This window comes from Nicotiana tabacum, chromosome 19 (genome assembly GCF_000715075.1).
Source record: "Nicotiana tabacum cultivar K326 chromosome 19, ASM71507v2, whole genome shotgun sequence".
NCBI lineage: Eukaryota > Viridiplantae > Streptophyta > Magnoliopsida > Solanales > Solanaceae > Nicotiana > Nicotiana tabacum.
The window spans coordinates 84,167,320-84,195,010 of record NC_134098.1 but is presented as its reverse complement, the minus strand read 5'-3'; the positions used below and the strand labels follow the sequence as shown (position 1 = coordinate 84,195,010).

The 27,691-nt window shown below is 38.8% G+C and overlaps 3 protein-coding genes across 3 annotated transcripts; all 3 read left to right on the top strand.

The window, feature by feature from the left end:
* The first annotated feature begins 266 nt into the window (after positions 1 to 266).
* Positions 267 to 4,937, top strand: LOC107824055 (putative amidase At4g34880). Its single transcript, XM_016650773.2, has 5 exons — positions 267 to 882; positions 2,457 to 2,671; positions 3,155 to 3,394; positions 3,553 to 3,751; positions 4,241 to 4,937. The coding sequence occupies exons 1-5, from the start codon at positions 403 to 405 to the stop codon at positions 4,592 to 4,594; spliced, it is 1,488 nt and encodes a 495-aa protein (XP_016506259.1). The 5' UTR covers positions 267 to 402; the 3' UTR covers positions 4,595 to 4,937.
* A 1,140-nt stretch (positions 4,938 to 6,077) lies between these two features.
* LOC107824054 (putative amidase At4g34880) lies at positions 6,078 to 8,391 on the top strand. The gene is made up of 6 exons (XM_016650772.2): positions 6,078 to 6,417; positions 6,498 to 6,815; positions 6,926 to 7,140; positions 7,227 to 7,469; positions 7,672 to 7,870; positions 7,940 to 8,391. Exons 1-6 carry the CDS (start codon positions 6,199 to 6,201, stop codon positions 8,291 to 8,293), a joined length of 1,548 nt encoding a protein of 515 aa, XP_016506258.2. The 5' UTR covers positions 6,078 to 6,198; the 3' UTR covers positions 8,294 to 8,391.
* A 13,211-nt stretch (positions 8,392 to 21,602) lies between these two features.
* Positions 21,603 to 22,476, top strand: LOC107824061 (dirigent protein 23-like). Its single transcript, XM_016650778.2, has one exon. The coding sequence runs from the start codon at positions 21,830 to 21,832 to the stop codon at positions 22,379 to 22,381; it is 552 nt and encodes a 183-aa protein (XP_016506264.1). The 5' UTR covers positions 21,603 to 21,829; the 3' UTR covers positions 22,382 to 22,476.
* The last annotated feature ends 5,215 nt before the right edge of the window (positions 22,477 to 27,691 follow it).

The following is a 27,691-nucleotide window of genomic DNA, read 5'->3' as shown; positions in this document are numbered from 1 at the left end:
TACAAAACTTTGAATTGCTTTCCCAATTTACGTATACCACACTTTTTCTTTAATTTAAAAATAATATATTTTTATATTTAAATAATTTAATGTTAAACTTTTTTTTTTTTTTAATAAAATAATTTTCGACTACAAAATTTTAAAAGGTTTAGTTTTTGGTTAAATTTTGTGTTCCATAAAGGTGTCACAAAAATTGACACAAAATGGCTTACATTGCATAGTTTTCGTCAAAATCACATGTGATGATTTAAGTATAAGATAATCATCCCCCAAGTCTATGCAGTAGCTTCGAAGTTATGCACATGTCAACTTTTGCCCAGAAGAAACAAAAAACAGAAATAGAGGGAACTCGTAATATTAATACTCATAAGCTCATAGTTCCACTAATTAATCAGAGAAAGAATGGAAGGCGAATTGGCTTTCAAGATTGAAGAAATCACCATTAAAGAAATCCACCAAGCATTTGCACAAAACAAACTTACAGCAAGAAAGCTGGTTGACTTTTACCTCCACCAAATTGAAACCCTAAATCCGCTGCTTCGCGGCATTATCGAGGTTAACCCGGACGCTCAGAATTTAGCTGATGAGGCTGATAAAAAGAGAAGAAGCAGTAGCACTAATCAAGGTGGAAATTTTTTAGGGAATTTACATGGAATTCCTGTACTTGTTAAGGACACATTTGGGACAAAAGATAAGTTGAATACTACTGCTGGATCTTATGCTCTGTTAGGATCTGAGGTACCACGAGATGCTGGGGTGGTGGAGAAATTGAGAGAAGCAGGCGCTATCATTTTGGGAAAAGCAAGTCTTAGTGAATGGTATAAGTTTCGTTCTCTTAGTGGAGTTCCTAATGGTTGGTGTGCTCGATCTGGACAAGGAGTGGTTCGTTACTTTTTCCCCTTCTTTATATATGGATTTAAGTTATATAGACTTGTTACCTGATCAGTATAGTTTCACCTGTAATAGCGGGTTAGTTATCAATTTTTATGAGGCTGCCTATTAATGTTTATTACAGAAAGTAATTACTTATAAGTGGAGTCTCTGAGCCGAGGCTCTCCCCGAAACAGCCTCTCTACCCTCAATGGTAGGGGTAAGGTCTGAGACCCCACTAGTGGGATTCTACTGGATTGTTGTAATTACTTATAAGTGACGTGATTGTGTAGATACTTTTGATACCTCAGTGCCTAGAACTTAAAACGCTATATATGCTGGTTTTCTCGCTCCATTTGTACATATTTTACATGTGAGCTGATAGATTCATGCTACTTCTATTTCAATCGCTTGATCTTTGTTCCCAGAGTTGCTCAATTAATCAGCTTTTCTTTAGTATGAAAGTTAGATGCCAAATAAATGCTAAACACCTTTCTGCTCTATATTTTACCTTGCCTATTGATGTCTGCGAGCAGGGTTAAGTAAATGCACAATTGTCAAGGTAGTTTAACATGTGATAGCAGGTTAGTACCAATTAATTATTATATAGACATTTACTTTTAATGATCTTATAAGTATCTAACTGTGTAAATATTTGTTTGTATCGTAATATCTTTGGTTATATCACTATATGTGTCACATAGTCCTTGCAGTTAACCAAACAAGAAAGTGAAACATGAAAAATTATTTGAAAAGAGGAGACAGAGAGAGAAGCTAAAGTTCTGAAAGCAGATGGTCATATTCTGTGATAGATTGGTGCAGATTTTCAATATAGTGTGTGGCATTTGGATGATTTGAAAATGCTCCTTGTTTGGATAATCTTTCATGCTTCATAATTTCTTTTTTTGTATTGAATTGAACAGATCTTCTTATGTAGAGCTAGGAAGAGTATTATATATCTTGAAGAATAAGAATATCATGTATTATATAGGAGTATCATCTAAAAGTTTGTCAAAAGATGTTACATCTACCTTTCAAAATATGTAGAATCCTTATTGCCCTGTAGGAAATTAGTATGAAAGCAGACTATCAATATAATTTAACCTGTGATGGTAAGTTAGTTATTACAAATTAATGCTTGTCACAGAGATTTACTTGTAATGGCTTTATAAGTGACCTGACTGTCTGTTAGTGCACATAACTTACACTCTTTGGTCATTTGTGTCACATATTCCTTGCAATTAAACAAACAGGAAAGCAACAATTGTTTTAAAAAAGGGAGACGAGAGAGAAGTTACAGTTCTGAAAGCAGATGACGACTATATTTTGTGATAGATTGCGATTTGCGAGATTACCAGCATATGGTATGGCATATGGATGATGCAATAGAGCTCTTTGTTTGGATAATCATTCATGCTTCAAAATTTCTTTTCTTGTACAGATTTGAATAGATCTTATTTGTAGAGCTAGAAGGAGTATTATATATCATGTACAAGCTTTGAGACCAAATGTCAAATTTTTAACATTACAAACATCTAAAAGTTCCTCTAAAGAATGTATTACATTTACCTTTTCATATAATGTAGAATCCTTATTGCCCGTCTGGATCCCCATGTGGATCGAGTAGTGGCTGTGCAATATCTGTTGCTGCAAATATGGCGGCAGTCTCTCTAGGGACTGAGACTCACTGCTCCATCATCTGTCCAGCAGATCACAATTCAGTTGTAGGGCTGAAACCTACAGTTGGGCTCACAAGTCGGGCTGGGATCATACCAATGACGCCCCTCTGGGACACTATTGGGTGAGTGTAGTTTTGTTAGGTGTTTTTGAATTAAATCGATTATTACTAAACACAAGTTAAAGAAGAAGAAGTTGTGTTACTGTCTCAGTGATGTTAAGGTGTTTTTTGGACAGTGATGTTAAAGAAGCGTCTTAAATAGAAGAAAGTTCTTTCAAGTGTTTTGTGAGCTAACAGTTCTTTATCAGAGGAAGTGTTTCCAAGTTTCTCGTGAGCCAACAGAAGAGCTCTTGCAGCAAGTTATATAAAAAAATATTTTATTGATCTGATCCTACTTGTAATCTAGTTTGATATAAATGTAGATTTAGCTCAACCTAATTTAATTTGTAGCATTTGTTTCTAAAAGTTGGGTGTTAATCAAGATTTCACTTAATCTTCATGGCAAATTTTTGGTTTAAGATTATTTTTTTAGAAACTCACATGTCGATGTTATAGCAATGTGAATCAGACCTTCATAAAACATAAATATTTCTTTTTGCTATTCAGGCCTATATGCAGGAATGTCACCGATGCAGTTTACATGCTTGATGTAATTGTTGGAGTGGATCCAAGAGACGAAGTCACCAGGGAAGCAGCTAAATATGTTCCTGAGGGTGGCTATAAGCAGTTTCTCAGGGAAGATGGTCTGAAAGGGAAGCGAATAGGCATTGTCAGACATCCATTTGTGGAAATGATACATGGAGAAATTGAAAAATCAGCTTTTGAGCATCACCTGGATTTGTTAAGGTATGAAGCTTTGTAACCTTAAGTCACATTTTATCTTCAAAAATTGCAAATGAAAAATAAGAAGGCACGACTTGCTTACCTGGTTAGAGAACACTTGTAGTTATCTGATGGACCTTATGTTTTGTTATTATTTGGTGGACCTTATGTTGGAATTTAAGACAACAAGGAGCAACTCTGGTAGACAACCTGAGCATACCACATATTGAAGAGATTATGGATCCAAATCACAGCGGTGAAGCATTGGTGATGATGGTTGAATTCAAGACGGCAATCAATGCGTACCTGAAAGAGTTGATCACTTCGCCTGTCAGGTCATTGGCTGACATTATCGCTTTTAATGAGCGCCACTCTGAGCTGGTACGTAAAATTGCTTTGCTGTAAAGATCATTATGCATTAAGTAAAATCAACATGAAGTAATATCAAGAACCAGAAACAGTATCTCATTTCAGCCCTAGACTTGTTTTGATTAAGTAGAACATCCTCTGTCCATGTGAGGAAATACCAAAACGGGGAAATTTTTGAGCATTGTGTCAAAATTAGTGCATAGGGTAGTCTAGCTCATCTACTCGAAGGCTAAGATTGTTTCAAACACAGTCAAGACAGTTTCCTTACTTCCTAAACGGGGTGCAATTCACTCAACAAATGAAATGGCTATATGTGTCATAAAGTTGATGTCTAAGACCCCAACCTTTTGATACTTTTGGGAGCTTTTGGGGGTAAAAGGCAATAGCTTTTCCCTGCCCTGTGACATGGAGGTGGAATAAAAATAGTGTCTTGATTTTTGAGCTGTACATACTTTTATCTTATGTAATATGAAAATATCCAATGGACCTTTTTTACTACAGGAGAAACTTACCGAGTATGACCAACATACCTTTATAGCAGCTGAGAAGACTGACGGATACGGGGAAGAAGAGAAGAAAATTGTGGAGAAATTGCATAAATTTTCACGAAATGGATTTGAGAAAACGATGAAGGACCACGAGCTAGATGCAATGGTCGCACCTGGTTCACGTGCCTCCCCTGTTTTTGCAATAGGATGCTACCCCGCAATAACCGTTCCAGCCGGCTATGAAAGTGATGGCATGCCCTTTGGAATCTGTTTTGGAGGGTTGAAGGGTACTGAACGAAAGCTAATCGAAGTTGCCTATGCTTTTGAACAATCTAGCAAAGTTCGGCGACCTCCTTCCGTAGTTTAATGTGAAGGAAGCAAAGAAGCAACTGTTTCACATTGATATTGTTTGCCCTGAAAAATAGAGAAGATATTGAAACGAAGAAAGCGAAGAGCATCGCTTACTGCTGCATGTGCAGCTAATGGTGCATTGTACCATGTTATTAGGCCATTGGCAATGTTGAACTAAGGGGTCGTTTGGTAGGAGGTATAAGAATAGTGTTGAATGGGGTGTATTAACAATGCTGGTATTAGTAATGTTGGCATTAGTTATGCTGAGATTATATCTTATCCACTGTTTGGTTTGGTGTATTGAAGTATTGTATAATTTTTTAAAAATTAGCTGTTTACAAAAATACCCTTTACATTCTTAAGTTTTGTACACTTTGAGGGATTTGAGGGGCAATTATGTTTTTAATGCAAGTATTAAAACCCCTTGCATTGCTAATATCATGGTTTGCTATGAATTAGTTATACATAAGATAATACCAAATAGGATGTATAACTCTTCAACTGAAGTTTCTGTATGGAATTGGCTACTGTCCTGTTGGTGCTCTCTCATTGGTGATAAACAACTTCAGTAAAATGTGTCCTATTACTCATTTCAAGACTTCTCAAAATCTCTTCGGAAACAGAACAACACAGCCTTATCTTATTCAGACCATTGTGTACAATAATGGCAGTGATGAATGTAAGATGGGGCATTTTCTCTGGTGTGACCCTACTCTGGACTTCCATTGTGTACTATAATTTCAACAAAAAGTTTCATGTTGAACAAATTTACCTAAGCACAAACTCACACCCAATTGGAGGGTTCTCAGAATTTTTTGTAGGGTTTAGTAGCTTGCCATTTTCTGAAATTCCTTGAATTTGTCTAACTTTGACCAGTTAAGCTTAAAAAAAAAATCTTTCTAGTTATGTAGGGATGGTAATGCAAGGATTGTTTATGAAGTAATATAGAGATTGGTATATAGTGAATAATAATTATGTTGGGATTGTGAATTTGTGATATGTGAATTACTTATTTTACCCGTTCTGTATTACGACAAGACTCCATTGCCTATTTTTAGAATACTAGCAGCCTAGCTATATGATGTTGCCGCTTATAAAGCTGTCTTATTATTAGCTTAAGTAGGTTGGATATTAAGAACTGAATATTCCTATTGTTGAATAACTCAAGAAAGAATAAGGCACAGGATCTAAGTCGATCAAAAAGATACCTTAACATTGAAAAATTCCTTAAAATTCAACACTGCCGGCCAACGTACCGTGACAAGAATTAAATAGCTTGGCACTCAATAACTCAGATTTGAAATGGCATATGGACTCAATATCCAGAGAATCTTCTGTGTTTTAATGATCGTTTGCCATTTTCCCCTCGTCCCTTTCGCAATTTTAGCATCTATACTACTCTCTCATGCAGTTGAACAAGAAGAGGTAGCTAACTATCCAATAATTAGTGTCTATAAATATTTATTTTGCAATTAATCCTTGACATCATTCAAGAATTTTTTATTTCCAATTCACTCGTATCAAAATAGAATAATCACTGAATCATCAAAAATTTGGAGAGTGAAGTGCAATTAGATCCATCTTTTAGGGATACGCTGCATCTTGGCTAAAATTAGCACTATGAACGTTTATTCCTTGTTTGCATTACTTACTCTAACGGCCTTATCACTTTTGGGATGGTCGCAAATTGATACCTGCCATGCATTCTCGATCAAAGAAGCTAGCATTAGTGATCTTCAGCTTGCTTTTAACCAAAACCATCTTACGTCGAGGCAGCTGGTCAAGTTCTACCTAGGAGAAATTTCACGTCTTAATCCAGTTCTTAAAGCTGTTATAGAGGTAATGTTAAAAATTAGTATTACCAAGTTCCAACCGCTAAAAAAAATACACAATTATTTATTTAATTACATGTTCAACAGATAAATCCCGATGCACTCTTGGAAGCTGAGAAGGCTGACAATGAGAGGAACGAGGCAATTAGGAAGTCATGTTCTTTATCCATGTTGCATGGTATTCCAATACTTCTTAAGGATAATATAGCAACAAAAGATAAGCTTAACACAACTGCTGGATCTTTTTCATTACTGGGATCAGTAGTGCCGTGTGACGCAGGTGTAGTGACAAAGTTGAGAAAAGCAGGGGCAATTGTACTAGGCAAAGCTAGCCTTAGTGAGTGGGCTCATTCTAGGGCGCTAACGGCACCCAATGGCTGGAGTCCCAGAGGTGGACAAGGAAAGGCAAGTTATGCATGTATTTAGCTACTACTTTAGCACATTTTAATAGCTACTCCAATTTGCAACCTAATTTACTATGCCAAACAAGTTATATGGGTGCAACTCCTATGCAGAATCCTTACGTTCTCTCAGCAGACCCTTGTAGCTCGAGTAGCGGATCAGCAATATCAGTGGCAGCAAACATGGTATCTGTGTCAATAGGGACAGAGACCCGTGGTTCCATTATATGCCCCGCCAGCTCTAATGCAGTTATAGGCATCAAACCAACCGTTGGTCTCACTAGCCGAGCTGGGGTCATCCCAGTCACTCCCAGACAAGACTCCATTGGGTAGATCACATCTAAGTTCATATCCATTTGATTTAATAATTCTTAATTATACCAATACTAACTTGTTTTATGCTTTGGTTGGGCAGGCCAATTGCCAGAACTATAGCGGATTCTGTTCATGTTCTTGATGTAATTGTAGGCTTTGACCACAATGACGCGACTGCAACTCGTGCAGCAGAAAAATTAATCCCTCCTGGTGGTTATACTCGATTTCTGAAAGTAGATGGTCTTAAGGGTAAGAGATTGGGAATAGTGAGGGAACCCTTCTTCAATTTCACAAATAATCCTGCTTTGGCTCAAGCTTTTGAGAAACATCTCCAAACACTCAGGTAACCTAGTTGTTGCTGAAGATATCATTTTTGTTAAAATGTATGAGTATCTCATTCAAAAGCTTAATGATACACTTGAATTCAGTATCTTTGCCAATTCAGATACCATGTTGAAATGTGACAATTTCATTTAATCTTTTACATGAGATGGTTATACATTTCAACAATTTTTACGAGTTTATAATGTTTTCCTCAAATACAGGCGACAAGGTGCAGTCTTGGTAGATAATGTGAACATAGTGAACCTTGAGACAATTTTAGACTTTAATCTGAGCGGTGAAGCATCGGCAGTATTGGCTGAAATGAAGATAGCCTTAAATGCTTATCTACAGGAGCTAGTTGATTCCCCTGTTCGATCTTTAGCAGATATAATAATCTTCAATCAGAAAAATTCTGAACTGGTACGTTATCCATGATCAAATAATGTACTGATATCACCTTGGCAACTCATTTAACTTGATTTATTTCAGGAAATGCTCAAGGAATTTGGTCAAGATATATTTTTGGCAGCTGAAGCAACAAATGGAATTGGGGAAACAGAATTGAAAGCTTTGAGGAATTTATTAAGATTAACAAAAGATGGATTCCAAAAGTTGATGAAAAAGTATAAGTTGGATGCATTGGTAACTGCTGGTTCTGGTATTGCTGCTGTTGTTGCAATTGGTGGATTTCCAGCAATTAGTGTGCCTGCTGCATATGACAAAGAGGTGCCTATTGGCATTTGTTTTAGTGGGTTGAAAGGGTCTGAGCCTAAATTAATTGAAATTGCCTATGGCTTTGAGCAAGCAACCCTGATTAGAAAATCTCCTACATTTTTACCTTGATTTATTATGACAGCATCTAAATAAAAGTGAAAACTTACCTTTTCTATTTCTTGGAGAACGCAACGGAGACCTATAATATATACTTACATTTTAGTTGTCGTGGTTACTAAAAAATAATTGATTCAAAATACTTGTCATTTTAGAAATCAAGATATAATTAATTACTTTCTTCCCATTTTAGTATTAGTTGTTTTTTTTAAGTAAAAATATTATTGATTACATACTATAAAAAATCATCTCATTAATAGTTTCTTAAGGGTTAAAAAACAGATATATAACAACTAAAATGTAAGGAATATCAGTGTTTACCCGAAAAACGGATAGAGTTGAATTTATACGTAGTTCTAAAGATACATGGTATAACTTGGTACAAATCTAAAAAATACGTAGAAATATATCTAATATTTACTGTAAAAAAGGAATGAAATACGAACCAAATTGAGTAGAGAATGATTTATTAACAAGCAAGATGAATCGATGTCCAAAGCCCCAAAAAGGATAATCTCTACTATACTCCCGTGTAAATATCAATAATCTTTGAAATGTGAGAGTGTATTGATGTCTCAATGTTTAATGTCCTTTACAGAAATGATAGTCACTCTTCATATAGTGGAGGGATCCTACTTTGGATATGATTAAAAATACATAGTGGTGATCCCATGATATATTAGTTAATTAGTTTCTCCTTAATTCCCGCCGAGATTCTCTCCCCTAATGCGGCTACAACGGCTCTTTGTCTCTTAGCTCGATCTTGGTCGGTCTTGGATCTCGAGTTCGATGTTGACTCGAGCTCCATATTGATCGGTCTCTGACTCTTGAGCTCGATAACATCGCTTCACATCATAGCTTGATATTGACTCTAGCTTGATATCGCCTCGAGCTCGGTATTGGTGGGTCTCTGGGTCTCCGGGTCTCGACCTCTATTTGGGCTCGATATCGACCTTGGTTGTTCCCGACCTTGGTTGGTTTCTAAGGTTAGAACTCAGCAGCCCGACTTCACATCATAACTCGATATTATAATAACGAACCTCGGCCCACCATGCCCCAAACTCGATCAGTCACACGAGGGCAAACTCGATTTTGACCGTATACAGATAGTCCCCTTGTTTCTTAGAAAGAATGTGGCGAGAAACGATATGATTTTTCAACCTCTGACTAGATTCATATTGACGTTTGCATTGAGCCCGATTTTGACGTATGTGACAAATGTCCTGTCGGTTCAGTTACCAAGACATTAAATGCGCGTCAGTCGATGGTCGACCACTACTAATTTTGAACCGTCATTGTGTAACCTATAAATAGCCCCCTTCCTTTATCATTTTAAACTTTTACTTTCAACTCTTCTCATTCGAACTTTTACAGTTCTTCGTCTTCCCCAGAATTATCTATTTCCAGGTTCTGAAAATTTCTTTGCTTGTTTTTCACCAAACACCAAAATATTTCAACTTCCCGTCTTCTTTGTTCCTTAAAAATTTAGATGGCCAAGATATCTGAAATCGTTTCTCAGAAAGAGGTTGCTTCCTCATCTCGACTGGCTGGTGAAAAATCGGTGGTGGAGCCACGCATTGAAGAAATCGTTCCCAGGGGATGTGTTATTGATTCCGATTTTAAAGTTGATAAACCTTCGTCGGTTGCAGGTCGGTGCGAGCCGGTATCGAGATATATATGCTCGATACCGGTAAGTCTCCTTAATGCTGTGAAGAAAAATTATAATTGGGTAAACAAAGAGGTCGTGATACCGACACCGGAGGAATCGATCACTACCCACGTGGAAGGGTACCTGAGTGTTTACACTTACCCTTTCACGTTGGATCCCCTCGATCCAGTCATCATTGATTTTTACAAGAAATACCAGGTGACCCTCGGCCAAATTCATCCTTCTTTCTGTAGGATCGTGATCTTGATCCGTTTCTTTGTAAGCAAAATCGATGGGCTTCCCTTCACCCTCGACCACCTTATATGATTGTATAGTCCTCGACTTTACCGAGGCAGGCTGATAAAGCTTCAACGTCGTGCCACCAAGGTGTTCACGTCGAGCATAGATCAATATAAGGATCGGGGCTGGATGGGCCGGTTTGTTCGAGTGAAGACCTCGAACCTAATCCCAGCTGAGAGTATGAACCGTGAGTGTGATGTCGTTCTTAGTTTTTGTTATTTTTACTTCTTCATCTTTTCTTATCAGTGTTTTTATTGACACAGCCGTTGCTTGGATGCCGGGTGCGGTTCCCCATCTCGAGAACTGGGTCAAAAACCTGGCCTCGACATCAACATTTGTCGAGCGCTCATGGCGTGATTTGTCGAAGGGTCAATGGGAAGCTCGTACTCATGGTAAGCTTTCATCTTTGTCTACCGATTCATTTGTCATTCTAGGTGACATGTTTATTCGAAGTATGAGTTTACTTATCTTCTCTCTTCGCAGGTCTCGGAAAAGATGCGGTCATGAGGCCCCCGTCTGGTGGTGAAGAAGTTTTACCGCCTGTCTCGAAGCCGTTGAATGAAAGTAAGAGAAAAAAGACCTCGGATTCCGAGGGTCGGAAACCTAAGAAGAGGATAGTCCGTAAGCCCAAGGGAACCACAATCCCATTGACTATGGAATCGGTCCTCCATCCAAGGGATGAAGAAGAAGAAGAAGAAGAAGAAGAAGAATAAGAAGAAGAAGAAGAAAGTGATTCCGAGCTTTTAGCTCGTGCCCGGGCTAGCACTGACACTCGTATTATTTTGGTATCGGTGGGAGTTGATACTGCTCCGACCTTGCTTGATGAGGTCTAGGAGGGGACTTCGACTCGAGTTCCCGAGCCTTTAGAGACCGGGGATCTTTTACCTCGGGATAAAGAGATCGTCGAAGAGGCGGTGAATGACGGTGTGCAAACTGAGCTTGGGGATCCCGAAGACGGAAGTGGTGCCCCAAAAGACTTACTCGGGGCAATAGAGATCGGGGATTCCCCCTCTTTCCCTTCTTTCTCCCAATCGATGATACGTGGCGCTCAAGCTATGGGAACTTGTCACGGGGAAGGAGCCCATGGAGGGGAGGATCCTTTCCATGGTTATTTTATCGGTGTATAAGACATCACCAGTCCGAGTGACTCGGAGGTTCTGAAAAAGAGCTCGAGCGAGGTGGGAGTGCCTTGCCTTTTTAACGAAGCCCAACAAGCCCTGAACCGGGTAAGTTCATATTTTCTTTGCTAATTTTCATACTTGTATTTTCCTTTCCTTGCATAATCCCTTCTTATTTTTGTAGGCTTTTGCGCTTCATCATGAGGCATTTCTTCAATCCCGAGGGGAGATGAGCCGGTACAAGGCCGAAGTTTGAAGGCTTACCGAGGAGAGAGATACCTTAAAGCTTCTCGGTGGGCAGAGAGAATGAGAAGTAAAAAGACTTCAGGCCGAGCTGGAAGTATCTCGGAAAGAACAAACTTAGTTGGTCGAGCAGGTACAAAGAATCTTTGGTTTTAATGATATTGACTCGGAATTGATGGCTAATAACTCGGTCCTGCAAGTTGAGCAAAAGTTCAAAGTGATTAGGCAGCTTCGTGCTGAAGTGGATGTAGTGAAATCAGAGGCCGAGGAGTGGAAGAAGAACATGGACCGCCTCGCCTCAGAGAAAGAGACTGCCCGAACACAACTGGCTTCGGCTGAGGTCCAACTCCGAAGCTTAAAAGAGAAAACCTTGGTGCAAGCTAAGAATATCGAGGAGTTCCAGTCTTGGTTGGGCTCAGTGACTTCTGATCGAGAAAGAACTGGCCTCAGAACTGGCAGCGGCCAAATCGGAGGCCGAAATAGCCATGGCTAATGCTGATGCAATGATGGTTGTTTATCGGTCCGATGTTGAAGCCGCTAAGGTTCGAGCAAACGAGGTTATCGATGCTGATCAAGCTTGAGAAAATTGGGTTGCCGAGCATGCTAAATGCCAATCTCGGAGGGAGACTCTAGAGGAGATCCACACTCGTGGCTTTGATCTTATAGCCGAGATCAAGAATGCAAAAGAGCTCGAAGCCGAAGCTAGAGTGTTGGCCTTTCCCGATGATGATGATATCGGGAGTATGAGCGGTTCTGAGAGCGAAGGAGGCCTCGAGGGTGAAGATGTTGCTCCTGGAGAGGACTAAGTCCTTTTAGTATTTCTCTTCTTTCTTTTAATCCCGTTTTGGTCTTTTGTAGAAAAACTTGATCGGGCCATGGTGCCCTTGTAAATGATTTTTGGTCTATATAAAACTTTCTTTCTTTTATGGCCTTCGAATCTTTTGCCTTTCTTGTTAATTTATACAAAGGCCAAAAAGTGCCTTAGTACGGGATAATTACTTGAAGGCCCGAGTGGATGTTCGAACTCGACCTTTTCTTGTAGGTAGTCCCCGAGTGAATGTTCGAACTCGAACTAAGATAGCTTTTAGACTTTACGAATAGAGTGATTTCTTGAACTCGAATTAAGGTAGCCCTTAGGCTTTTCAGTCGAGTGAGTGTTTGCTTGAACTCGAATTAATGTAGCCCTTAAGCTTTACGGTCGAGTGAGTGTTTGCTCGAACTCGAATTAGGGTATCCCTTAGGCTTTATGGTCGAGTGAGTGTTTGCTCGAACTCGAATTAAGGTAGCCCTTAGGCTTTTTCAGTCGAGTGAGTATTTGCTTGAACTCGAATTAATGTAGCCTTTAAGCTTTACGGTCGAGTGAGTGTTTGCTCGAACTCGAATTAGGGTAGCCCTTAGGCTTTATGGTCGAGTGAGTGTTTGCTCGAACTCGAATTAAGGTAGCCCTTAGGCTTTTCAGTCGAGTGAGTGTTTGCTTGAACTCGAATTACTGTAGCCTTTAGGCTTTACTCGTAGTCCCGATTCGGGGTTATAGTTCGAACTCCGGTCATGGTAGGCCCTTAAGCCTGTTTGCATAATTGATCGAGAATATGAAGCAGAAGAACCTTTCTGAGATATGAGATGTTGGTAAGGAAGAAATTTCTCTTTATAAGTCATTATACATGCATTCATGATTTGTGCCAAGGCTCGAGCAAACTACGCGGGCATGGTTCGTTTGACTATTTGGCCCTTACAAAATTTTCCTATCGAGACCCTGTTGCCATGAAGTAATTTCCTTGCATCGATCTTGCTATATTCGAGTGTAATGTCCCCAAGTATTTGAGATTGATTGTAAAGAGGCCTCGGATACTATTGAATTGTTCTATGTTAGCACGATCAATGGTTGCCTCATTAAAAACCTCGCCGAAAAAACCCATTTGGGAAAAAACCGGCCTAAGGTAAAAAGAGTGCAACGCGTGCTTTCAGACCTAAAGGCTTCGAGTTGAAGAGTCCATCCCTGTTTATGGTCGGACACCTGCAAGGGTTAATTTCGAAATACAAATGAACATAGGAGGGCCGTATCTTAGTAGCAGTATCATTTTAGGTACGATACGTTCCAATTGCTCGGTAGCTATTTACCGTTTATCACACCGAGCTTGTAGGATCCTTTTCCGACAATTTCGAGAACCTGATATAGTCCTTCCCAGTTCGGAGCCAGTTTCCCTTCATTCGGATTTCAGGTGTTGAGGGTGACTTTCCTTAGCACCAAGTCCCCGATTTTAAAATGTCGAAGATTGGTTCTTCGATTATAGTACCTTTCGATCCGCTATTTTTGGGCGGCCAATCGGACGAGAGCGGCTTCTCCTTTTTCGTCCAATAAATTCTAGGCTCGTATTCATAGTATCGTTATTTGACTCATCTGTCACATATCGAAACCTGATGCTAGGTTCTCTGACCTCAACCGAGATCAAAGCTTCGGTGCCATAGACCAACGAGAATGGCATTGCTCCAGTACTGGATTTCGATGTTGTGTGATATGCCCATAGGATCTCGGGTAGTATTTCTCTCCATTTTCCCTTGGCGTTGGTCAATCTCTTCTTAAGATTTTGGATGATGGTTTTGTTGGTCGATTCGGCTTGTCCGTTTCTGCTGGTATGGTACGGTGTTGATAGGATCCTTTTGATCTTGTGATCCTAGAGAAATTTAGTTATTTTGTTACCGATGAATTGTTTTCCATTATCACATAGTATCTCGGCTGGCATCCCGAATCGACATATGATGTGTTCCCAAATAAAGTCTATCACTTCTTTTTCTCTGACTTTCTCGAAAGCCTGCGCTTCAACCCATTTAGAGAAATAATCAGTCATAAACAAAATAAACTGAGCTTTACCTGAGGCCGACGATGTCCATTCCCCATTTCATGAAAGGCCATGGATATAGGACCGAGTGGAGCAGCTCCCCTGGATGATGAATCATGGGCGCATGTCTTTGGCATTTGTCGCATTTTCGAACGAACTCCCTCGCATCTTTGCCCATATCAGTCCAATAATACCCTGCTCTGATTGCTTTGTGGACCAGCAAATCGGCGCCGAAATGGTTTCCACAAGTGCCTTCGTGAATTTCCCGTAGGATATAATCGGTATCTCCCGGTCCCAAACATATTGCCAATGGTTCATCGAACGTCCTTCTATACAACGTTCCGTCCTCGGACAGGGTGAACCGTGCTGCCTTTATGTGCAAAGCTCTTGAATCCTTTGGATCTGATGGAAGCTTCCCGTTCTTGAAGTACTCTATATATTTGTTTCTCCAATCTCAGGTTAGACTGGTTGAGTTTATCTCGGTGTGACCTTCCTCGACCATCGATCTTATGAGTTGTACGAAAGTCCCCGAGTTGAGTTCATCATCTTCGACCGATGAACCTAAGTTCGCAAGAGCGTCGGCCTCATTGTTTTGTTCTCGGGGTACATGTTGCAAATTCCATTCTTTAAATTGATGTAGAGTCACCTGTGATTTATCCAAGTACCTTTGCATTCGATTTTCTCGTACTTCAAAAGTCCCGTTAACTTGCTTTACCCCGAGGAGGGAATCACACTTAGCTTCGATGATCTCCGCTCCCAAGCTTCTAGCTAGTTTGAGAACTGTAATCATGGCCTCATACTCGGCCTCATTGTTAGTCAATTTTGTAGTTCTGATAGATTGTCTAACTACATTACCTGTGGGTGATTTTAGTACAATGTCTAGTTCGGACCCCTTCGCGTTCAAGGCACCATCCGTGAAAAGGGTACAGACTCCCGAAGAGGTACCCGATTTTATCAGTAGCTCTTTTTCTATTTTGGGTTTGAGGGCCGGTGAAAAGTCAGCCACGAAATCTGCCAAGATTTGAGATTTGATAGCGGTTCGGGGTCGATACTCGATATCGTATCCACAGATTTCTATGGCCCATTTGGCCAATTGACCCAAAAACTCGGGTTTGTGCAAAATATTTTGAAGAGGGTAAGTCGTTACAACATATATTGGATGACATTGGAAATATGATTTTAGTTTCCTAGAGGCACTTATTAAAGCGAACGCTGATTTTTCTAAGTGGAGATATCTAGTTTCGGCCTCGCCCAAGGTCCGACTAACATAGTAAATAGGGAATTGCGTATCTTGTTCTTCCCGAACCAGGACTCCACTTACTGCTATCTCCGAGACAGCTAAGTACAAGTAAAGTTGTTCGTCCACTTTTGGGGTATGAAGCAGAGGCGGGCTCGATAAATACCGCTTTAGTTCTTCCAAAGCCCGCTGGCATTTCGGAGTTCATGCAAAGTTGCTTTTCTTCTTAAGCTGCGAGAAATATTGGTGGCTCTTATCTGAGGATCTCGAAATGAATCGTCCCAGGACGGCTATCCTCCCCGTTAACCTTTGCACGGCCTTCACATTATCTACTACCGTGATATCCTCGATAGCTTTGATTTTATCGGGGTTGATCTCGATTCCTCGATTGGACACCATGAAACTAAGAAACTTGCCCGAGCCAACCCCGAATGCACATTTTTCGGGGTTGAGCTTCATATTGTACTTCTTTAGTACGTTGAAAGTTTTCTGCAAATGCTTTAAATGGTGTTTTGCTCGCAGGGACTTAACTAACATGTCATCAATATAAACTTCCATTGATTTTCCTATTTGTTTTTCGAACATTCAATTTACTAGGAGTTGATAAATTGCACCAGTATTTTTTAGACCGAATGGCATTATGTTATAACAATAGGTACCGTACTTAGTGACAAACGAGGTCTTTTCCTGATCCTCCGGGTTCATCTGTATCTGGTTGTACCCAGAGTAGGCATCGATAAAATTGAGAGTCTCGTGGCCGGCCGTGGCATTGATCATACGATCGATGCTAGGCAAAGGAAAGGAATCCTTAGGGCATGCCTTGTTCAAGTCTTTATAATCTATACTCATTCTAAGTTTGTTTCCTTTCTTAGGGACTACCACCACATTTGCTAGCCATTCGGGGTATTTTACTTCTCGAATGGATCCTATTTTAAGAAGTTTGGTTACCTCGTCCTTGATGAAGGCATGTTTGATCTCGGACTGGGGCCTTCTTTTTTGCTTTACCGGATGGAATTTTGGATCCAAGCTCAGTTATGAGTGGCTATTTCCGATGGGATCCCTGTTATGTCAAGATGGGACCAATCGAAATAGTTCATGTTAGCTATAAGAAATTGAATAAGCTTTTTCCTGAGCTCGGGATCTAACCTCGTGCCTAGGTATACCTTTCGTTCGGATAGATATTCGATTAGCGTGATTTGCTCCAGTTCTTCAACCATTGACTGAGTAGCGTCGGAATCATCGGGGACCACAAAGGATCGAGGGATCTCATAGTCATCATCCTCATCAGTCTTCTGATTCCCTAGTTGGGTCGAGGCTGACATTTGTGATTGCTATTTGGTGTTTTGTTCCTCCTTCGAATCTGATCCCTTTTGTCGATGATAGTGAGGATATCAGAATCACTTCATCGATGACAAACATTTCTTTTGCGGCTGGTTGTTCCCCATAGACCATTTTGATTCCCTCCGATGTTGGGAATTTCAGAACCTGGTGAAGGGTCAAGGGCACTGCTCTCATATTGTGGATCCATGGCCTTCCGAACAGGGCGTTATATCTCATATCGCCCTCGATTACGTGGAACTTCGTTTCCTGGACGGTCCCGACCACGTTTACTGGCAAGATTATCTCGCCCTTAGTAGTTTTACATGCCATATTCAATCCGTTCATTACCGGGGTAGCGGGTACGATCTGGTCCTGTAGACCGAGTTGCTCTACGACCCTTGATCGAATGATGTTGGCCGAACTACCTGGATCAATTAACATACATTTAACTTGAGTTTTATTCATAAGTACAGATATTACCAGTGCATCGTTATGGGGTTGCATGATTCCTTCTACGTCTTCGTCACTAAAGGACAAAGTTCCTTTAGGTGTGTAATCCTGAGTCTGAGATCGCTTTTCTCTTACAATAGATATCTTAGTGCATTTAAGCATCGGTCCCTAGGGGACGTCGATCCCTCCGATGATCATGTGGATGAAGTGTTGTGACTCTTCTTGTTCATTTTGCCTATTGAAATCTCTATTTTTGAAATGGTTTTTGACCCGCTCATTTAAAAATTTTCGAAGGTGCCCTTCATTGAATAAACGGGCTACCTACTCTCTCAATTGCATGCAGTCTTCGGTTCTGTGGCCATGGGTGCCATGATATTTGCATGTTTGATTGGGATTACTCTGGGTTGGATCGAACTGCAAAGGTCGAGGCCACTTAGTATTTTTTATGCATCCGATAGCCGACATGATGGCGGATGCATCGATGTTGAAATTATGTTTTGATAACCGTGGTGCTTCTTTAGGTCCGATATGCCTGTCGAACCCATTCTTGTTCATCAGCCCCTGAGACTTTCGGACACGCCTTATTAAGATCTTTATAGTCTACACACATGCGAAATTTATTGTTCTTCTTAGGAACTACCTCGATCACTTCTCTTTTTGCCTCGTACGGAGTTGCTTGTAGGTTCATTACCCCTACGATCTCCGTTATACGGCCGATATCGATCCTTATTCGACCTTGGTTGTCGGTCGACGTCCCTTTTAATAGAGAACCCAGAACCCAACTGATCGTCTTCAACCCTGATCTTCGATTGATATCGATTGTGCACATCGGCCCAGGTAACAACCGGGTATTCGACCAAATTGTGCTTTAACTGTCGTGAAGCCATCGAGCTTCGTTCGTTCAGTCCTTGAGTGGAAGCTTGTACAACCCAATCATCCGTGACCGGTGGTAGATCCATTCGTTCCGTTTGAAAACGAGATACGAACTCTCTTAGCATCTCATTATCCTTTTGCTTTACCTTGAAAAGGTCCGACTTACTAGTCTCGACCTTTATGGCTCCGGCGTGTGCTTTTACGAAAGAATCTACAAGCATAGCAAAAGAATCAATAGAGTTAGGCGGTAACTTATGATACCATATCATTTCCCCTTTTGACAGGGTTTTCCCGAACTTCTTCAATAACACGGATTCGATCTCGTCGTCTTCTAGATCGTTCCCTTTAATGGCACATGTGTAAGAGGTGACATGTTCGTTGGGGTCGGTCGTTCCATTATATTTAGGAATTTCGGGCATGCGAAACTTCTTGGGGATCGGTTTAGGAGCCGCGCTCGGAGGGGGGAAGGCTTTTGTATGAATTTTTTGGAATCCAAGCCCTTCAATACCAGTGGTTCCCCCGGGATCTGATCAACCCTGGAGTTATACGTTTCTACTTTTGTGTCGATTGCTTCAATCCTCTTTTCTCCTGACTCAATTAGTTTTGTCAGTTCCTCTAACATCTTGATGATTTCGGGATTAGTCCCCGATTTTTGTTCATTTGATCTTACTATGGTTGGCCCGGTTTCGTGGGTGATTTCTCGGGATGGGCCGGGCTCGGCCCTGCTCGGTGCCTGGTTTGGCTCTGCAACTGAGCTATTGCTACATGTTGAGCTTGCAACATTTCGAAGATCATACGCAGGCTGATCCCATCTTCTCCAATATTTTGGGTGTTTTGAACTGCATGTCGAGTTCCACCATGGATGCTATTTTTGGGGTCGGAACGTTGGTTTGCCTTGATGGCCACATGTGAATTGACGTCGATTGGATCTGCGACCCGAGTTCTAACGGAATCGACGAGTGGCCTTTCATCCTCGGTTGTCAGGTTGTTGTTCTCATCTTGAAGGCCAGTTTCGTTATCAATAGGTAGGGCCATTGATTGAGAGTTCGTCGTTTTTAACCTGAAATCAAAGACACTTCCAAGAGCAAATGTAAAATAGTGTGTTTTGCAGAGATTCGTACCAAATAATCACTATTATCCTTAGCCCTACGGTGGGCGCCAAACTATTTACCCAAAAAACGGATAGAGTTGAATTTATACGTAGTTCTAAAGATACGTGATATAACTTGGTACAAATCGGAAAAATACGTAGAAATATATCTAATATTGACTATAAAAATGAAATGAAATACGAACCAAATTGAGTAGAGAATGATTTATGAACAAGCAAGATGAATCAATGTCCAAAGCCCAAAAAAGGATAATCTCTACTATACTCCTATGTAAATATCAATAATCTTTGACATGTGAGAGTGTATTGATGTCTCAATGTTCAATGTCCTTTACAGAAATGATAGTCACTCTTCATATAGTGGAGGGATCCTACTTTGGATATGATTAAAAATACATAGTGGGGATTCTATGATAGATTAATTAATTAGTTTCTCCTTAATTCCCGTCGAGATTCTCTCCCCTAGTGCGGCTACAACGACTTTTTGTCTCTTAGCTCGATCTTGGTCGGTCTTGGATCTCGAGTTCGATGTTGATTCGAGCTCCATATTGATCGGTCTCTGACTCTTGATCTCGCTAACATCGATTCACATCATAGCTCGATATTGACTCTAACTTGATATCGCCTCGAGCTCGGTATTGGTCGGTCTCTGGGTCTCCGGGTCTCGACCTCTATCTGGGCTCGATATCGACCTTGGCTGTTTTCGACCTTGGTCGGTTTCTAGGGTTAGAACTTAGCAGCCCGACTTCACATCATAACTCGATATTATAATAACGAACCTCGGTCCACCATGCCCCAAACTCGATCAGTCATACGAGGGCAAACTCGATTTTGACCGTACACAATTAGCTATACTATCATGTTGCGCAAAGATTAAACCCATAATCTTGGGGTTATGGTATTTAGGCCTAAGCCGTGATCAGTAGGCCTAAGCATCTTGGCAAAGCTTTCAAACTTTCAAGAGAAATAGTTGATTCACACGTGTGTTGCCAAAACAAGAAATCATGACAAAAGATATTCGCACTAAGGGTGTGTTTGGTAAGAAGAAAAATGTTTTCATGTAAAATGAGTGAGTTTATGACTTATTTTTCCTTATTTATTTGGTGAATGAAAAGAAAATACTCATTTGTTGAAATAAAAAAAGTACTCTTTCTACAATTCTACCCGTTCCAAAAAAAATGACTCATTTCTAAATTTGAAAACAATTTTGCCTAACTTACAATTTTAACCTTAATGAGAAACTTTTATAACCACACAAATACTCCGGGCTTCTTTTTGAATTATTTAGGACCACAAATTCTAAAAATTTTCATAAACTCCGTGCCCAGTTAAACAAGTTCACGTAAATCGAAAGGGAGGGAGTAAAAATTAGGTAAGTTGGTCAACTAAATTATGTACTTGCCTTGCGTCAGAAGTTGGAACTCTTGAAAACATTGTCAAACTCCATAACTACGTGAGATTCTCGTAGTTGGTGTATCATTTTGATGACTGATGTACTAAATACCGACACTTACCTACTCTTCCTCGTCAAATTTTTCAAACCAGACCTCTCAAACCCAGCACCTATCTATCATGATTTCAGGATGGAAGGTGATAGAGATAAAGAACCAAATCGAAAAAATAAAAAAAAAATTGGCCAAAAAGTTTAGACAAAAAGTTGAAGCAACAAAAGCAACCAAATCTTATTAGTCCAGAAAATTCAAATAATGAGACTTTGACGCCAAAGAGATACGGAAAGTCACTTTTTGTGCTTCTCAACGGACAAGTTAAGTACAATTTTGGACGTAAATCCATATTTAATTAAATTTCTAACAACAATTTTCTCCATCCCACCTGCTCACATAGTATCTTTTTTTCTCCTCACCTGCTCCTAATATACTTGACAAAACTTGGCTCATAATTTAAAACATTGAAATATATAGGATTTGAAAAATATTTTTGTCGTATTTCTGTGATGGCAAACCAATGCACGACTAAAGATGCTAAAACTTCTAGAATCCTAACTTGACTTTATGCTCAATATATGAATTTTTTTTGTTTGTCTTGTTCTTTCTCAAGAGTTCAACAAAAGCTCTAACTTTTAAGTGGGACCAGATTAGTTAGCAATGTAGTTTGCTTGATTTGTTTAAAAGTCAAAGAGTCATTTATAACTAATCCCCCAACCCTGCTTATAAAAAGCACTATCCCTCAACATATCCATTTGATATTTGTGTTGCACACAGGTTCTTTGCAAGCCAATAGCTCAATTCTTGATCTTGCCCTTTTGTCTTTTTTTTTTTTTTTTCTTCTTTCCAAAATGGCCACCGGCTCCTCATCATAAGTCAGGTCTTCGCCTTCCTCTTGTAATTGATTTTTTCTTTTCTACTACGCTTATTCATCCGTAAAATTGACATCTAGCAAGTAATTGGGCCATGGAAAGGATTGCTCTACTTGTCATATTGTTGGTGACAATATTTGCATGGGCTGAAGGACAAGACAAAGAGTCATGGGCCAAGAGGGTTGAATCAGGCAAAGAAGTAGTAACAACTCTTCAATTCTATTTTCATGATAAACTCAGTGGATCCAATCCAAGTGCAGTTAGGATAGCCCAAGCAGCTGAGACCAACAATTCAGCTACCATATTTGGAGCTTTAATGATGATTGATGATCCACTTACTATTGGACCCGACCCAACTTCAAAATTATTGGGCCGAGCCCGTGGGCTTTACGGGTCTGCTGGTCAAACTGATTTGGGCCTTATCATGGTAATCAACTATGGGTTCACGGATGGTATTTACCAAGGAAGTTCGTTTAGCCTGTTGAGCTTGAACCCAGCAATGAACCCGGTTCGTGAAATGGCTATTGTTGGTGGGACCGGTCTATTCCGGTTAGCTCGTGGGTATGCTATTGCTCAAACCTATTCGGCGAATCCTAACGGTGATGCTATTGTTGGATATAATGTTACCATTGTCACATATATTTGATCTCTTTTTGTTTTTCTTATAGATGCAACTATTCTGCAGCATTTAGTTTAGTTCTTCATTTTTTTTTCTTGCCTAATTTTGCTTTTTTGGAATGAGATTGATGTGTGAGCAATAAAGAAATTAAAGTACATGAATGATAAAATCAGAACCAATAATTTCTTAAAGTATATGAATGATGCACAGCGCCAGCGTCTTAGTCGGGGTTGGTCGAACTACTTGTGGACTTTGTATTAAGGGTAGGTAAAAATAGATAGAGTTGAAAGAAGAAGAAAAAGACAATTATTAGTTTCTAAAAGAAAACTCCATAACTTAAAAGGGTGTGTTTGGTAAGAAGGAAAATATTTTCTACGAAAAATATTTTTTTAGAAAATATTTTTATGAAAAGAAGATACTCTTTTTGTTGAAATGAAAGAAATTGCTTTTTACTAAATTATTTTGTTAAAATGAAAGAAAATATTTTTTCTACATCATGAAAAAAAAAATACTTTTTTTGTTGAAATGAAAGAAATTATTTTTTACTATAATAAAATAAAATACATTTTCTAAATCATGAAAAGAAAACTCTTTTTATTGAAATAAAATAAAATATTTTTTCTACATCAAGAAAATAAAGTACTTTTTTTGTTAAAATAAAAAAAAATACTTTTTTAAATCATGAAAAGAAAATACTCATATTGTTGAAATAAATAAAAAAATACTCTATCTATAATATGAAAAGAATAAAGAAAGTACTAGTAATAATATTTCTATTTAGGGCGGGGCAGGGGTGGGGGTGGGGATGAGTAGGTGGGGGTGTGGGGGTGGGGTTGGTAGGGATGGGAAATAGAGTGGGGAAGACTGAAAAGGAGTTTTGAAAAATGTTAATTTTCTTTCTTTTGATAGGGAAAATATTTTTCCCCAATTTGAAAAAAATGAGTTCATGAGAAAAATATTTTTCAAATCATTTAAGACAAACAAAACATTAAAAAAAATTAGAAAATATTTTTCGAAAAAATATATTCCTCCGTACCAAACACACCCAAAATGTTGAGGTGTTTTCCCTCTTTTAATATTTTTATCCGTCGGACTCTAAACAAAATTTATGTATTCGCAAATATTTGTTTGGTCATCGGTATTTGCAATTGTATTATCAAAGCTCAAACTAATTGTAGAAACAAAAATTATGGAATTAGCCATTAGCCAGGAACATGCAGTCAATGCATATGACATTCGGCACAACAATCTCAATGGTAAATCCTTACTCTTACCGCTGTATACGTCAAACTAAATAATTTAATTATAAAATTTACAGATTAAATTAAAACTACATATTAATTAATCATGATAAAGGAATACAACAATACGCATGATTGTGCAACATCTAACATGTGAATCGGTACGCTTCCCTCGGAGGTAGGTCACAAGTCAGATATTTCATCTTAGACAAAATAAAACAAAAGGCAACCTCCATTTAAGTATATTAAGCTTCCTTTCTTACTTCTGTTTCCCATTTGAAATGAATTTTTGGCCACCTTATTTGTTATCTATATTCACATCCATACAAAGCGAATATGTATATTATTTTAAGAAACCAAAAGAAATAAGACGATTGATAATACAAAATAAGGTTGTTAACAAAGCATTCTTGGCTGGAACTCTGTTTAAGAGTGCTTAGACAGTGGCGGAGCTAACTTATAGGAAGGGGTATCAAACGATACCCATTCGCGGGTGTAATATAGCCATTAATTTGGCTTCTTCTCAAGTGGAGGCCACATTTTCATGACATTTGTCATGACATAATATTCACTATAAAAAATTTATGGATCATGACATTTGCCATGACATAATATCCACTATTAGGCCAAGGATTTCCTGCTATAAATAGAGGAGATTCTCCTCATTTGTAAACACACTAATTCAAGAGCTTTTCACTCGTCTTTCTTTCTCCTCCTTTATTTCATTATTGAGTATTCTGTAAGAGAGTGAGTGTTGGAAAATACTTGCGTGAACCCTTTCTTTGGAGTGATCTTGTGAGGTTATTCTCTTGGGGTATTTGGGAATTAGAGTATTTACTCTAATTTTATACTCTCTTTTGTATTCTTGTTAGTATAGTAAAATTGCTCATCTCCACTTGTGGACGTAGGTCACCTTGACCGAACCACGTTAAATTTGTGTCTTCTTTATCTTCTTTAATTATCGTTATTATCAACTTGCATTGTCTTTGTTATTGTCATTATAACGTTGTTTGGCTAAATTTTGCACTACCCGATTTTTCGATCCTAACAAATCGGTATCAGAGCCAGATCTAACCGGGTTAGTTTAAATGGCCAAAATGACTCTAACAAAGACCTATGTTGAAAAATTTGACCGAAGTGCAAATTTCGAAATGTGGCAATTAAAGATGAAAGCTATCCTAATTCAGGATAGCTTAGATTTGACATTGCAAGGAAAGGAAAAGATGTCGGATAAAATGACGGACGAGAAGTTTATCGTCATAGACAAAAAGATAAAAGCATGTAGTATATTAAATCTTTCAAATGATGTTTTGCATGAAGTTGCAGCAGAAAGCTCAGCCAAAGGCATATGGAAAAAGCTTAAAACCCTATATATGAAAAGAATAGTAGAAAACAGGTTTTACCTAAAGCAAAAACTCTACACTTTTCGTATGGCTGAAAGTACCTCTATACTTATACATCTTGATACTTTTGATTCTCTTCTTATGGATTTAAGTAACATAGATGCTAAAATCAAAGATGAGGATCAAGTTGTGTTATTGCTTGTTTCCTTACCTTAATCGTTTAAACATATAAGAGATACTATGCTTTATGGAAAGGATAATATCTCTTATAAAGATATCAAATCTATTTTGAAATCAAAAGAACAAATAGATAGAGATATTATCGGGAAACTAGTGAGAACCAAGAGGAAGGCTTATTCATTAGAGGTAGATCCAATAAGAAAGATTCAAGTAGTGAGAAACCTAAATCAAGGTCAAAATATAGATACAGAAATGTCATGTGCAAATATTGTCATAAGAAAGGTCACATTATTTCTGAATGCTTTAAATTGAAAAACAAAGAAAAGCATACAGACAAGAAAAATGAGCACAAAAATATTGACATTGCTGAAGCAAGTGTAGCTGCTGATGAGACGGAATTATTTTTTTAGCAACTAATAATAGTTTCAAATCTAAGTAAATTTTAGATTCGAGTTGTTCTTATCATAGGTGTCCCAATCAGGATTTATTTACCACATATGAATCTATTGGAGGTGGGGTTGTCTTGATGGGCAACAATGCTGCTTGCAAAGTTATTGGAAAAGGTACAGTCTGAATCAAAATGCACGATGGTGTAGTGAGAACTCTCACCGATGTTAGACATGTTCCTGACTTGAAGAAAAATCTCATTTCTTTGGGCACTCTAGAATCTCTTGGGTGCAAGTACACAGGTGAAGGTGGAGTTCTGAAAGTTTCTCATGGTGCTCTTGTGATCATGAAAGCAGGCAGATCTGGTACGTTGTATACTCTTTTGGGATCTACTGTTAGAGGTGTTGCTGCAGTTTCAATATCAGATAAATCAGATTTTGACATCACCAAATTGTGGCATATGCGATTGAGGCATATGAGTGAAAAATGTCTTTCCATCCTCAGTAAAAGAGGTTTCTTATGTGACCAAAATACCGAAAATATGGAGTTTTGTGAACATTGTGTGTTCGGAAAGCAGAAAAAAGTCAGCTTCAAATCTCCAACAATTCATAGAACAAAAGGTACTTTGGATTACATTCATTCAGATCTTTGGGGTCACTTACGTACCCCATCAAAAGGTGGTACGAGGTATATGTTAACTTTCATTGATGATTATTCAAGGAAAGTTTGGGTTTATTTCCTGAAAAATACAAGTGATGTTTTCTTAAATTTCAAACAATTGAAAGTTTTGATTGAGAAGCAAACATGAAAACAGGTTAAGCGGCTTAGAACAGATAATGGCTTGAAATTTTGTAATGATAAATTCAACGAATTTTGCAAGAATGAAGGAATTGCTCGTCATCGTACTGCGAGAATGACACCTCAACAAAATGGTGTGGCATAAAGGATGAATAGAACTCTTTTGGAAAGGGCTCGTTGCATGATTTCAAATGCTGGGTTGACAAACGCCTTTTGGGCAGAAGCTATCTCTACATCCTGTTATATTGTCAACCGAGCTCCTTCTACACCTTTGAACTTTAAGACTCCAGAGGAAATGTGGTCAGGTACTCCTTCTAATTATTCTGATTTAAAGATATTTGGTTGCCCTGCATACATGCATGTAAATGATGGAAAATTTGAGCCAAGGGCTAAAAAGTGCATTTTCCTTCGGTATGCATCTGGGGTGAAAGGATACCAACTATGGTATCCTGATCCCACGACACCAAAATTTATAATTAGCAGAGATATAACCTTTGATGAATCCTCTATTTTATATTCTAGAAAAGAGTCTTCTAGTTCTTGTAATACAGATAAAGGAAAGAGTACACAGAAGCATGTGGAGGTTAAGATTAGCATTCCTTCTGAGCCAAGCTCATCAACTTTGGAGCAAAATACAGTTGAAACTCCTGAAGTTGAGCCAGAAGCTGAAATTCCTGAAGTTGAGACTCCTGAAGTTGAACTAGAAGAAGAGGAGTATTCTATAAATAAACATAGACCAAGAAGAGAAGGTAAACAACCATTAAGGTTTGGAGATTATGTTGCATTTTCTTTTTCAGTTGCACAGGAAACTAAAGAAATTGGAGAACCATCAAAATATTCAAAAGCAGTTTCTGGTGCTGACTCAGCCAAGTGGCTGATTGCAATGAATGAAGAAATTGAGTCGCTCCACAAGAATGGTAGTTGGTCTTTTGTGAAGCCGCCATCAGGAAAAAGAATTGGTTGTTGCAAATGGGTCTTCAAGAAAAATGATGGAATTCTAGGGGTTGAAGATGCGAGGTATAAGGCACGATTAGTTGCAAAGGGCTATAGTGAGGTACAAGGAGTTGATTTTAATGATATGTTCTCACCTGTTATTAAATATAGCTCTATTCGTGTCTTGCTTGCCTTCGTTGCCATGTATGATTTGGAATTAGAACAACTTGATGTTACGACAACTTTCTTACATGGCGAACTTGAGGAACAAATATACATGCATCAACTCGAAGGATTTGAAATTGAAAGAAAAGAAGATCATGTTTGCTTGTTGAAGAAATCTTTGTACGGATCAAAGCAGTCTTCAAGACAATGGTATAAAAGGTTTGATTCTTTTATGTTGGGTCATGGTTATTCGAGGAGCATATATGATAGTTGTGTTTACTTCCGGAAGT

Coding starts and splice junctions, on each gene's coding strand:
- LOC107824055 (XM_016650773.2), top strand. CDS start 403: ATGGAAGGCGAATTGGCTTTCAAGATTGAAGAAATCACCATTAAAGAA. Junction 3,395..3,552: donor CATCACCTGGATTTGTTAAG/GTATGAAGCTTT, acceptor TTGGAATTTAAG/ACAACAAGGAGCAACTCTGG. Junction 3,752..4,240: donor ATGAGCGCCACTCTGAGCTG/GTACGTAAAATT, acceptor TTTTTACTACAG/GAGAAACTTACCGAGTATGA.
- LOC107824054 (XM_016650772.2), top strand. CDS start 6,199: ATGAACGTTTATTCCTTGTTTGCATTACTTACTCTAACGGCCTTATCA. Junction 7,470..7,671: donor AAACATCTCCAAACACTCAG/GTAACCTAGTTG, acceptor CCTCAAATACAG/GCGACAAGGTGCAGTCTTGG. Junction 7,871..7,939: donor ATCAGAAAAATTCTGAACTG/GTACGTTATCCA, acceptor GATTTATTTCAG/GAAATGCTCAAGGAATTTGG.
- LOC107824061 (XM_016650778.2), top strand. CDS start 21,830: ATGGAAAGGATTGCTCTACTTGTCATATTGTTGGTGACAATATTTGCA.